The sequence below is a fragment of the Choloepus didactylus genome, chromosome 2, assembly GCF_015220235.1.
Source record: "Choloepus didactylus isolate mChoDid1 chromosome 2, mChoDid1.pri, whole genome shotgun sequence".
In the NCBI taxonomy this organism is placed as follows: domain Eukaryota; kingdom Metazoa; phylum Chordata; class Mammalia; order Pilosa; family Megalonychidae; genus Choloepus; species Choloepus didactylus.
In genome coordinates, this window is record NC_051308.1 from 220,807,969 (window position 1) to 220,821,633 (window position 13,665).

At 42.2% G+C, this 13,665-nt stretch overlaps 1 protein-coding gene across 8 annotated transcripts in view; it reads left to right on the top strand.

Annotated features, from left to right (window-relative positions):
• MECR (mitochondrial trans-2-enoyl-CoA reductase) overlaps positions 1 to 9,386 on the top strand; it is a 39,331-nt gene extending 29,945 nt beyond the window's left edge. For 3 of the 8 annotated variants that reach the window (XM_037827943.1, XM_037827944.1, XM_037827949.1), the window contains 4 exons: positions 845 to 905; positions 1,078 to 1,150; positions 2,734 to 2,841; positions 3,536 to 3,897. In XM_037827943.1, coding sequence (XP_037683871.1) covers positions 845 to 905; positions 1,078 to 1,150; positions 2,734 to 2,841; positions 3,536 to 3,693 — 400 coding nt within the window. In that variant the 3' untranslated portion in view covers positions 3,694 to 3,897. Of the gene's footprint in view, positions 1 to 844; positions 906 to 1,077; positions 1,151 to 2,733; positions 2,842 to 3,535; positions 3,898 to 8,808 lie in introns of those variants that run through there. The other 5 variants (XM_037827946.1, XM_037827947.1, XM_037827948.1 and 2 more) reach the window with 5 other exon arrangements.
• The last annotated feature ends 4,279 nt before the right edge of the window (positions 9,387 to 13,665 follow it).

Consider the following 13,665-nt stretch of genomic DNA (forward strand, 5'->3'; position numbering starts at 1 on the left):
TTCCTTAGTACAGCATGATTCTTTTTTTTTCCTCATTTTTTTTAATGTAGAATAGAACATATATACATAAAAGTGATAACTTTCCAAGTGCAATTTAACAAGTAGTTAGCAAATTTCAAAGAATATTATAGGTTACAATTCCACAGTTGCAGTTATTTCCTTGTTATGAAGTATAACAAAAATACAAAAAGGTGTTGTCTTTCAAAGTATGATTTAGCAAGTAGATATATAGGAAATTTCCAGAGTTATTATGAGTTATAGTACCATAGTTTCAGTTATTTCCTTATTGTGAAATATAACATATACAAAAAGTTATGGCTTTCAAATGACAATTTAACAAGTAGCTATAGAACAAATTTCAAAGGATGTTATGGGTTACAGTTCCACTGTTTCAATTCTTCCCTTCTATCCTAATACCCTAGCAACTAAGAAAAAGCACATTATATAAAGATTCAGTATTCATAATTCTTTGTTAAATTCCATCTTGTCTGTTGCTACCCCTTCCTCTAGTTTAATCGCTTTCCCAATCTTCAGGGATGTTACAACATTATTCTTTGCAGGACTTAATTAAAGCCTCACTGGGTGGGTTAGGTCACTGGGTTCCCAGTCTGGTGAAAGATTCAAGTCATCTGGGGGTGTTTACTTGTTTGTTGCCGTCTATTGTCTTTCATGTAGACTCTTGCCTCCTGATTCATTAGGTCTGGGGTCAGGCTTAGGAAACTTCCCAGAGATTCTCAGAGCAAGAGTTAGGTAGGAACCAGGGTTGGAGAACAAGCATGGTGGCAGGTTCAGGAACAGCTCTTTCTGTGCCTGTGCTCACTCTGTTTTTTTCTGGACTCTGCAGGCCTAGAGGAACCATGGTGACCTATGGGGGAATGGCCAAACAGCCCATCATAGCCTCTGTGGTAAGCTGACATGCCTCAGCCAGACCTCTTCCTCTGATACCACAGCTGTGTAAATTCAAGCACTATCCCCGTCCCTGGGCGGGGGGGTGAGGGGAATGTGGAATCTGTACCCTTAAGCGGTGCCTGAAGTGATTGTCTTCCAAGTTCTAACATGTCCCTCCTGTGTCCACAGAGCCAGCTCATCTTTAAGGATATCAAACTTCGGGGCTTTTGGTTGTCCCAGTGGAAGAAGGACCACAGTCCAGGTCAGTGGATGATGGGCCCAGGGCTAAGGGACATAGGAGAGGGCAGTGCCTAAGAATGGTTACAAAAGCCATTCTGAGCTCTGGAGAGGTGATTGGGTCCCCAACTCCACAGCAGGATAAAGGAAAATAGCCTCCAGCCACAGCTGCATTCTGCAAATAGTTATTGGACTACATTGAACTAGTCCTTGGAGCACAGTATTGAACAAGTCATAGACTGCTCCTGTCCTGAGGAGCTGACCACACGGAAGACTGCCATTTAAGACGGCCAAGTAAGGAGAACACACTCTGGAGCCAGCCTGCCAGATGCAAATCCTGCCTCCACCATTCCTGTTTATAGGCTCTGCCTAGTATGAGACCTTGGGCAAGTACTTAACCTCTGCCACAGTTTAAATGTCATAATAGTTTAAACTATTTTTAACCATATTTGACAGAAGAGGAAACTGAGGTTCAGAGTAGCTAAGTAGCTTGCCCAAAGTCACCCCTACCTAGGGGCTATTCACATCCTAGTACAGCCAGGATGAGAATAGCCTGTTTCCCTGGCTCCAGGATCTGACCCACTACACTATTCTTCCTCTCCTGGAAGACTGGCTCCCCAGAATGGGACCCTCAAGCTGAGACTGAAAAATGACATGAAGTTATCCAAGTGGAAGGGAAGGAAAATGGTGGTATGGACAGGGTGTTTCAGGCAGAAAAAAATGCAAGCACAAAGCCCATAAACAGTGAGCCTGACTCCCTGGGGCACTGAAGTTCTGAACAACGGGTGCATTAGGTCTGAAAAGGGTAAGGGAAGCTGGACTGGTAGGCAGGCCATGACGAGATCACGAAAGGCCTTATAAACCTTTTGGAGGAGTTCAGACTATCTTTAGGTTATTTGTTTTTCATATTCCTTTGTTTTGTTAAGATTTGTTAATTTTGGGGGTTATGGTAGGGATATGTTGGAAGCAATACAGTTATTTTAGGTTATTTGTTTTTCTTATTCCTTTGTTTTTTTTTAATTTTTTGATAAAGTAAAAAAAACTTTAGCAGTAAAAAAATTTTAGCTTCAATATAGTTATTTTAGGTCATTTGGTTTCTCTTATGCCTTGTTTGATTATGGTTTGTTAATTTTCTTGAGGTATGGTAGGAGCGTGTTGGAAGCAATGTAGTTATTTTACATTTGTTTTTCTTACTCCTTTGTTTGGATATGGTCTATTAATTTTCTTGGGGTATGGTAGGAATGTGTTGGAAGCAAAGTATTTATTTTAGGTTATTGGTTTTTTTTAATCTTTTGCTTTCTTTTATTTGAAATGTGGGGTATTTATTGTTTGTTTTTTTAATTTTTCAATAAAGTTAAAAAATTTAAAAAAAAAAGCAGTTGGGGAGCCACTCAAGCACTTTAAGTGGGAGACTGATATGATTATATCTGAATGTTGAGTGAATTTGTGTTACAAAAAACACTTCCAGCTGAGGCCTCGAGTCTCATCTTCCTGTACTGTATTGGGTCCTTAGTGGGAGATAGGCCAAGGGAGGGGATGTGGCTGCTCTAAGGGGCTCTAAGGGAGTCCCCTCCTTTCCCTGAGCAAATCTTACTTGTTCCCTGCCAGTTGGTGTGCCAGGCACACCACCTCCCTCCCTGTGTGCCTCTTCTGGCTTCCTGCCTCACAGGAATCCTACCTCCCGCCATTCAGGACTCCTGGTTCCACCTCAGTCAGGTACGGTGTCTGCGCCATCTCAGCCACTGCTCTCTGAAGGGCAGTCTCTACCTACTTCACAACTCCTGGGGCTACTCCCCATGCGACTCTACCCCGCATGGCCCTCACTCTCCTAAACACAGCCGGTGTCTTCGTTTGCCAGGGCTGCTGTAATAAAATATCACAGACTACTTAGCTTAAACAATAGGAATTTATTGGCTCACAGTTTGGAAGCTAGAATCCAAAATCAGGGTAGGCCATGCCTTTTCTGAAGTCTCTAGCCTTGTGGTGGTGGCTTGCTGGCTTTTATTCTCTGCCTCTGTCACACAATCTGTCTCCTTTTGTCTCTTGTGGCTTATACTTCCATATCCAAATTTCCTTTGCTTATAAGGACTCCAGTCTTACCAGATTAAGGCCCACCCTGTTTCAGTTTGGCTTCCTCTTAATAAGATCTTTGAAGATCCCATTTACAAATGAATTCACACCCACAGGACTGGGGGTTAGGGCTTGAACATGTCTTTATGGTGGACAAGATTCAGTCTACCACAGGTGGGCACCAGGCTGCCTCCAGATCCATGTTATCCCTGGCAAAGCCAGGGCTCTCGAGGCACTGCTGAAACCTCAGCACCAGCTTCTGCCCCCAAGGGAAGCCCATGTGCCATCTCACCGAACCCCAGCTGATGCTCCCTGTCTGGCTTCCTCCAACCCTCCACAGACCAGTTCAAGGAGCTGATCCTCACGCTCTGCGATCTCATCCGCCGAGGCCAGCTCACAGCCCCCGCCTGCTCCGAGGTCTCACTGCAGGACTACCAGCATGCCTTGGAAGCCTCAGTGAAGCCCTTCATGTCTTCAAAACAGATTCTTACCATGTGATAATCCCAGAGGACCAAAGTGAATGGGAAGGGAGATGGACCAGCAGGATTTGTTTCAGGCCCCTAAGTAGGGGCCTCCAACCTTCCCCAGGCCACTTCTGTCCTCACTGTTGCTTCCTACTAGGAGGATTGTGAAGCCAGCCAGGGCCTTCCCCAGGGCCAGCCTTAAAGTATCTAATAAAGTGAACTTCCTAAAAATAATAAATAGAATTTATCCCTTCCAAGAAGGATGAATATGCACCTGCCCCCTCAAAGCACTAAGAAGCTCCCCCCTTGCTTTTCCTTCATTTATAACCCCAGTACTTATTTCCTGACCACCCTGAAAACAAAGCCTGGGCAGGCACGGGTAGGTACAAAAGCCAGTTAGACACAACCTCTGCCCTCCAGCTGTCCAAGCCCACAAGTAGAATCTTGTAAAACAGAAGGTTTGCCTTACTTCTCAGATGATATGCATGTGCAGCTCAATCAGGGACAGGGGAAGAATCTGCAAGGAAAGTGTAATTACCAAGCTGATCTTGGAGAGTCAAGGAAATGGGGTCCCAAGGGCTGGACCACCCTCAGGAAGCTTACATCCTCACTGGAGAAATAGACAACACATCAGTAGTTCCCAGCCAGAAGCAATTTTACCCCCAGGGGACAGTTGACAATGTCTGGAGACATTTTTGTTGTCATAACTGAGGGGGTGCTAAGGCATCTAGCAGGTAGAGGTCAGGGATGCTGTTAAACATCCTACAGTGCCCAAGAACTGCCCCCACAACAAAGAATTATCCAGCCCCAAATGTCAGAGTGTCGCTATTGAGAAACCCTCCATTAAGCAAACAATCCTACATTAATTACCATAATGCTTAGTGCTATAAAGAGGACATGCGAGGTGCTATGAGAACGTAACTAAAGTCCTAGTCCTGGTGTCAGGGAAGGCATCCTTCAGGTGAAGCTTGAAGTGGGTTCTGAAAAATGAGTAGGTTTTATTCAGGCAAAGAGAGGAGTTTGCCACTATAGTGACTTTTCCATGTTAGCTTCACAGTCCAGTGTAGCACTGCCTGAGCTAGTATGGGGAGTGAGAACAGATGGGAGCAGTGAGCAAGGGTTAGATCACAAAGACCTATGAGGTCAGGACATACCCTGATGCACTGGGAGCCACTGAGGAATTTTAAACAGCAAGTGAAGCCCAGAGTACACATATGGTCAGTTGCATGCAAGTGTGTATGCAGTCTCCGGGTATAATCATCTTGCCTTTGGGAGGAACTTGTGTGTCCTCTGGAGCAAGGGACTCAGCTTCAGTCTGGAAAAGTCCTGAAGATGCTCTCTGGGTAAAATTTGCCACCTCACACCCTGGCCTCAGGATCAGCCCCAACTCAGCCAGTTTTCCCTTCCATCTGCTCTCCCCTCCCCACTTCCATATCCTCTAGGTTAGTGGGACAGATTTGAACTGCTGGTCAACTTGAAAAGAGCCTGAGAGGGAGATAGAGACTGCCCAAAAGCTGCAGGGGTGAAAGTTAAGATTAGGCTCTTCAGGGGGAATCCAAGGCTGGAGTTAGGGGGAGTGATGAGCCTGTGGCCATGGTGAGGGAGCAAGCCCCAGGGACCATCTCTGAGACGAGGCAGACACAAAGGAGCACAGTTCCCAGCATCATGGTTAGAGGCCTTGTGGACAGGAGTAAGGAATGTTCTCAGAACAGTGGAGTTATTCACTGTAACTTCAGGAGTCTAGCAGTGACATCTGGGCTGGTCTTTAAAGGATCATTCTAATTTTCTCAGGCAGGAAAAGAAGACAAGCATTATGACCAAGGCACCAGATTAAACAAAGTCATAGAGGTATGACGTTTATGTCTGAACCTTCTAATTTCCCCTAAATATTCATTCTTTTCTTCCTTCAAATTGAAACCCACAAATTGTAGGTGGACACATGGTAGCCTGGAGTAAACAGTACATCTTTCTGCCTCCCTTGGAGCTAACACATTCTAACCTTTGCAGTGTAAGCAGAGGTGAGGGCTTCTTAGGAACCTCTTTAAAATATGGCTGACATGCATCCTGTGCCTTTTTTTTCCCCTTTGCCTTCCTTCTGGGTGAGAAACAGAGACAACTCCTAGAGTTTGTACAGCCATCTTTGACCAGGTTAAGGATGGGAGAGCAATGAGATCAAAGGAGCCTGTGTCCCTGACACACCAGAGGCTCCAAACTGCCCACCTCAGGAATTCTTGTACATGAGAAGTAAGCTTCTGTCTTGTTTAAGCCCCTATTCTTTGGGGTTTGATTCACCCGATGAACTTAAGCCCAACTGATACAAACTCGGTAATTTAATTTGTATTAGGATGAGATCTGAAGCTGAAAAAGCAAATCAAGACAGATTATGATTCACAACCAAGAAATGTGCCAACTCCCTGTTGGCAGTAGGGAAAAAAAGATTGCTGAGCCACAAGATCAGATTTTATAAAAATCCCTCTGGCAGCAGGTTGGAGGAAAATTTGGAGGAGGGAGGCACTAAAAGAAAAGATAAGATCAGAAATTCCTGGGCTTCTGAATTTCAGATAAGTAAAACACCCCAAATGTTGAAGATCAACATAGGGATTGCCAACATTTAAGAGGCCAGCAAACTCACACATCTGTGGCCAACTGATCTTCAACAAGGATACCAAGTCCATTCAATGGAGAAAGAATAGTCTTCAACAAATGATGTTGAGAAAACTGGAAATCTACATGCAGAAGAATGAAGTTGGATCCCAACCTCTCACCATGTACAAAAATTAACTCAGTGGATCGACAACCTGAATATAAGAATTAAAAACATAAAACTCTCAGAAGAACATAGGTGTAAGTTTTCAAGACCTTGTATTTAGCAATGGATTCTTAGATAATGACACCAAAAGCACAAGCATCAAAAGTAAATTGGACTTTATTAAAATTAATAACTTTTGTGCATCAAAGGATATTATCAGGAAAGTGAAAAGACAACCTGCAGAATGAGAGAAAATATCTGGAAATCATGTACCTGATAAGAGTTTAATATCAAAAATATATAAAGAACTCCTACAACTCAACAACAAAAAAAGACAACCCAAATAAATAATGTGCAAAGGAGGATCAAGATGGTAGAGTGAGATGCTTTAGGGTTCCATCCCCCTACAGAAGCTTTGATCAACCAGCAAGAACTGGCAGAAACATCTTTATAAAATCTCCAGAAAACAGTTAAAGGATTGCAGTAACAGGGCATATGCTGAATCAAGGAAAAGGTCATATAAAGGTAGTAGGATCCTTTGGTGCCCTGGCTGGTGCCACCCCCATCCCCTCACCAGCTCAGTATGAGCCAGCCAAAGTTCCCAGTGCAGATCCCTAGTTCTAGTTCCAGAGGGAGCAGAGTAAACCTCATGCACATACCGGAAGCATGTATCTCTGACCCAATCTGTTTGGTGATGGCCTGAGGGACTCACCGTCCCAGAACTTGCCCTACATGTAGAAAGCGGCTCACTGAGCTCTCCTACAAAATGCTGTGGGAGAGTGGTCAACTCATGCTTCCTGGGGCAAAAGATTGCTGGATGTAGGACATCCAGTGCCGTGCCAGAGACCACAGACCATGAGGAAACTTTCCTAGGGAAAAGGGGACATTCCTGTACATGTAAATGGGGAAATTTCTAGGGTCACATGCCTAAGAGAAGAGGCATGCACAGAAAGACTCAAGAAGAAGCCCCTATGATTTGGCCTGGAGCTATTCTCCAAACTCGGTGTATGGATAAGCCCTGAAGAAGAACACTGAACAGGTCAATCTGCAAAGACTGGGAAAGGTTTTTTCTTTTTTTGTTGATTAGTCAAGGAAAGCTCTGTCTTAATACTAGCTTGATATGAGCATAAGTAACAGAACACCTCAGGGTCTAACTTCCAACAGTGACATGCTAAAATATAAAAAATGTCCAGGTTTCAACAAAATATTGCAAAACATGCAAAGAAACAGGAGGTGATGACCAGGCAAAGAAGAAGAGTTTAAAAAAAGCATTAGAAACCATAAATGAAAAGGCTCACATATGGAACATTCCAGACAAAGCCCTTTAAAAAAATTGCCCTGTGCACATCCCAAAGTAATTTCGGCAGAGAATAAAAATACATATGCAGGGCCCCCCTGAGGAGCTGGGGGAAGATGTGGAGGTGTTGGGCTTCCTCACCTGGATTGTTGCTGATGTTCTCACAACATTGAGGACTGCGGTTTGGTGTGCCAAGCCCTCTATCTCAGGAGTTGCCCTTATGAAGTTCATTGCTGCAAAGGAGAGGCTAGGCCTGTTTGTATTTGTGCCTGGGAATCTCCCCCTGAGTGCCTTCTTGCTCAAATGTGGCCCTCTCTCTCTAGCTAAGCCAACTCGGCAGGTGAACTCACTGCCCTCCCCGCTATGTGGGATCTGACATCCAGGGGTGTAAATCTCCTGGCAACGCAGGATATGACTCCCAGGGATGAATCTGGACCTGGCATCATGGGATTTAGAACATCTTTTTGACCAAAAGGGGGATGTGAAATGAAACAAAGTTTCAGTGGCTGAGAGATTCCAAATGGAGTCAAGAGGTCACTCTGATGGGCATTTTTATGCGCTATATAGATAACCCTTTTTAGGTTTTAAGGTATTGGAATAGCTAGAAGTAAATACCTGAAACTATCAAACTGCAACCCAGTAGCTTTGACTCTTTAAGACGATTGTATGGCAATGTAGCTTACAAGGGGTTTCAGTGTGATTGTGAAAGCCTTGTGGATCACACTCCCTTTAACCACTGTATGGATGGATGAGTAGAAAAATGGGGACAAAAACTGGGTGAAAAATAGGGTGGGAGGGGGGATGGTTTGAGTGTTCCTTTTTACTTTTATTTTTTTATTCTTATTCTTGCTTTTTCTGGTATAAGGAAAATGTTCAAAAAATAGATTTGGGTGATGAATGTACAACTATATGATGGTATTGTGAACAGCTGATTGTACACCATGGATGACTGTATGATATGTGAATATATCTCAATAAAATGGAGTTTTAAAAAAAGACTAAATGAAACATTAGAAACAGAAAAAATATCTAGTCCTGTGAAAATGGAATGGTTAATGACTATACTAACCATTTTGATTTGCTTGAGCTTCTGCTTTATCCAGGGAACTATAAAGAAGAGAAGAGAAACTAGATGAATTGACTTACCAATGATACTTTGAGGTGGCAACAGAGACCTCTGCCCTTGTGAGAAAAACAAGTCAAGGCTGGCGACAGAGAATCCACTGACATTCAGCAGATGGCCCAGATTTTGTGCAAACATCCTGCTCTGGGGGCTTGCTGATTAACCAACCATTTGCCCAAATGTCCTGCTCCTGGGGCTTGCTGATAACTGGCCATTTGCCCAAAGACATTCCACCCCAAATGACTCATACCTACCCCTCACCCATCCTCTCCTCTGAGCTGCCATATAAGCTGTCTCCAAAACTGCAACTCCCTGAGCAGCCCTCCATTCTGAGACTGCTCCACCTGCATGTTGCTTTTGCTCAGTAAAACCCTTTCGTTGCCTTTGCAGCAGATCCCTTGGTTATTTCATTTGTCGACAGTCCTAAATATGTTTAAAGAGCTAAAGGAAAACATGGATGAAGAACTAAAGGAAATCAGATCAGGAAAACAGTAGATGACCACAAAGAGAATATCAATATAGAGATGGAAATTATGAAAAGGAACCAAACAGAATGAAGCCCATAGTAACCAAAATGAAAAACTCCCTGTAGGGGTTCAAGAGCAGATTGGAGCTGGTAGAAGAAAGAATCAGTGAACTTGAAGATGAGACAATTGAAATCATCAAATATGAGAGGAGCAGAAAGAGGAAAGAATGAAGAAAAGTGAGCAGAGCCTAAGGAACCAATATGTGCATTGTGGGAGTCCCAGGAGAAGAAAGACAGGCAAAGAGAATATTCAAACAAATAATGGCTGAGAACTTACCAAATTTAACAAAAGACCTGAATATACACATCCGGGATGCTCAACAAACTCCAAATAGGACAGATCCAAACACTGCACCATGTTATAATCCAACTGTCAATTGCCAAAGATAAAGAGAGAATTATGAAAGCCACAAGAGAGAAACAACATGTCACATATAAAGGAGCCTCAATAAGATTAAGTGCCAGTTTCTCATCAGAAACCATGGAGGCAGGAAGGTGGTGAGAAGTCATATTTAGAGTGATGAAGGCAAAAAAGTGTCAACCAAGAATTCTGTCTTTCAAAAATGAGGGAGAGATTAAGACATTCTCAGGTAAACAAAACTGAGGACTTCGTCACCACTAGACCAGCCCTTTGCAGAGGGTTGCTGCAGAGGCAAGAAAAGGAAAGAGGGAGGGAGGGGAGGGAAGGAAGGAAGGAGGGAGAGAGGAAGGAAATGATATGGCAAAGGTGGCAAAATGTTAAAATTGGTGAATCCACTTGGCAGGTGATCTCGCTGCCCTCCCCACTAAGTGGGATCTGACTCCCAGGGATGTAAATCTCCCTGGCAACACAGGATATGACTCCTGGGGATGAATGTGGACCCGGCAGCGTGGGATTGAGAACATCTTCTTGACCAAAAGGGGGATGTGAAATGAAACGAAATAAAGCTTCAGTGGCTGAGAGATTTCAAATAGAGTCGAGAGATCACTCTGGTGGACATTCTTACACACTATATAGATAACATTTTTTAGGTTTTAATGTATAGGAATAGCTAGCAATAAATACCTGAAACTATCAAACTGCAACCCAGTAGCCTTGTCTCTTGAAGACGATTGTATAACAATGTAGCTTACAAGGGTGACAGTGTGATTGTGAAAACCTTGTTGATCACACTTCCTTTATCCAGTGTATGGATGAATGAGTAGAAAAATGGGGACAAAAACTAAATGAAAAATAGGGTGGTATGGGGTATTTTTTATTCTTATTCTGATTCTTTCTGGTGTAAGGAAAATGTTCAAAAATAGATTGGGGAGATGAATACATAACTATATGATGTCACTGTGAACAGTTGATTGTACACGACAGATGGTTGTATGGTATGTGAATATATCTCAATAAAACTGAATTTAATTAAAAAAATTTGGTGAATCCAGGTATCTGGGAGGTTGGAGGTATGCTGGAGTTCTCTGTGGTTTGTATTATTTTTGCAACTGTCCTATAAATTTGAAATTATTAATAAAAAAGTTTGAAAAATGGGCAAAGGACTTCAATAGGTATTTCGTCAAAGAAGATATACAGATGGCCCATAAGTACATGAAAAGATGCTCAACATAATTAACCATTAGAGTAAGCAAGTCAAAAACACGTTGAGATACCACTTCACACCTACTAGGATGATATGGATGTGGAGAAATTGGAACCCTCATGCATTTCTGGTGAGAATGTAAAATTAGTGCAGTCACTGTGAAAAACAGTTTGGCTGTTCCTCAGAAAATTAAATAGAATTACCATATGACTGGGCAAAATCCACCACTCCTAGGTATACCCAAAACAACTGAAACCAGGGACTCAAACAGATCCTTGTACATAGATATTAATAGCAGCATTATTCATAGTAACCAAAAGGGGAAACAACCCAATTGTTCATCAGGGGATGAATAGATAAACAAAACAGTATATCCATACAGTGGAGTATTATTCAGCTGTAAAAAGGAATGAAGTTCTGATACATGCTAAACCTTGGAAACATTATGCCGAGTGAAAGAAGCCAGACCCAAAAGGACAAATATTTTGTGTTTCTGCTAATTTAAGTATATAGAATAAACAAATTCATGGAGACAGAAAATAGAATAGTGGTTACCAGGGGCTGGGGAGAAAGGGAAAAAGGATTATTGCTTAATGGGTATAAAGTTTCTGTTTGGGATGATGAAAATGTTCTGGAAATAGATAGTGGTGATGATTGCACAATATTGTGAATGTGCTTAAGGCCACTGAACTGTAAACTCAAAAATGGTAAATGTTATGTTACGCATATTTTACCACAATAAAAATAGTAATAATAAAGAGGCCAGCAGAGGAAAGGAGACTGATACAAAACAGAATCTGACTTAAAATGGATTATGTCTTCTATATTTTACAAGTGCAGGAGATTATTTTTAATTTTCAGGCTGAATAATCTCTGTGGAGTTGAGACAGCTCTTCTTGCCCACAAAACAAACAATATCCTTTTAAGTGGCAATAGGAGAAACCCATGGCTCCAGGAGACTAAAAGAAGACAAACAAGTATTACCTCCTAAACCAAAGTTTTGGGTACACCTGCAACCCTGGGGCTTTACAACTTCCCTGTTTTTTTTCCAGGACCTTCCACCTTGCAACTACCTACAGTAACTGCCATAATATTGAAGAATGTCTTGGGAGATGAGCTAATAGAGCCTGTTTTCCTTAGGGAAAGACTGAAACCCAGAAAAATAAGGCTCTCACATTAACCTGTGTATGCCAGGCATCACTGTCCTTGTGCCAGGAAGCCCTCTGCAGCACCCACCAGCCCCACACTTATTGGCAGATGCCATGCCTTGTGTGGGGCAGTAGGCTCAGGCCAGAAGCAGCTAGAAATGGTGGAGAAAAAAAAAGTCTGAACTGGCACAGCATTTGTTTGCACCTGAAAGCAGAAAAGTACCTGCGAGGACGGGAACGCTGGCCTAAAAGCAAGTGAGATGACGGCACTTTCTTAAAGAGAAGAAAGCCTTCCTCACACCCACAGTCCTTTGCAGTATACAACACTTCCGTGTCCATCTTCATTTGATTTTTACAACTTCCCTGTGTCATTTAGATTTTAATATCACCACTTCACAGACAGAGAGGTGAAGTAAGTTGCTCAAGATCACACAGCTAGCAAGCCAGCAGAGCTGGCACCAGCAGCCAGATCCCCTGACCCTGTCTGTTCACCACACCAGTCAGTCCTGATTCTTTTGGCCTCAAGATTGGCATTGGAGCTCCCTCTCTCCTCAGGACTCCCTTATTTTTTTCTTGACATGTCAGTTGGAAGAATATTCAAATTTCCCTGAGTCTGTGTCTCATGGGAGGCCATTGAAGTAGTCCAAGGAAGAGAACATTCATTTATTCATTCAATAACTATTTTGAGCACCCATTATATAAAAGGCACTGTCATAGGTACTAGGAATACAACAGGAGACAAATAATGTGGTCCCTGATACCAGGGAGCATACATTCTAGTGGAGGAAAAAGACAGTGAAGGAATGAATAAATGAACAGAATGTGGTAAGTGCTGTGAAAGAAAACGCAGGGTGATATCATAACGATAGGGATATATGAGATAAGATGGGCAAAGAAGGCCTGAGGCCTGATGTGTGAACAATATAATGAGGACTGAACTAGGTCAGTAAGCAGAAATGGAGAGAAGTTAATGGATTCCTGAATATTTAGAAGCATCATTGCTCTTTGGCCTTTTGGCTAAGATCAAGTGTAGAAGAAAGAATCCACAGGATAGACTGGATGTGGTGGTTGAAGGAGGGTCTCAGGCAAATGGAGGTGCCACTCCCTGAGTTAGGAAACTCAGGAGGAGGGGTAGGTTTTGGAGGCAGATGTTTCCCCTCTGTGGAAACAATGAGTTTATCAGACTATATGACAATCCATATCATTATTATGCTATATCATAATAATGTTATGATCTTCACACCTTACTAAATGCCAAATGGATTAAAAATTACAATATACAAATAAACCCTAAAAGTAATAGAATCCACCATGGGAGTTGTATTTTGTGTGTGTATGTGTGTGTGTGTGTGTTTTGTTTTTTAATCTGAGTAAAGAACGCCTTTTAAACTATAATTCAAAACTATGAAAGAAAATAAAGGATGTATAAAATTTGATCCCTTAAACATCAAATTTTTTATATCCTAGAATAAGTTCCTTTATATTAATTTTTTATCATATATTTTTATTGTAGAACATAACATATATACATAGAAGTGAATATCAAGTGTTTTTGCATGGCAAAAACCATGATAGGCAAAGTTGAAAGTCAAACAAAC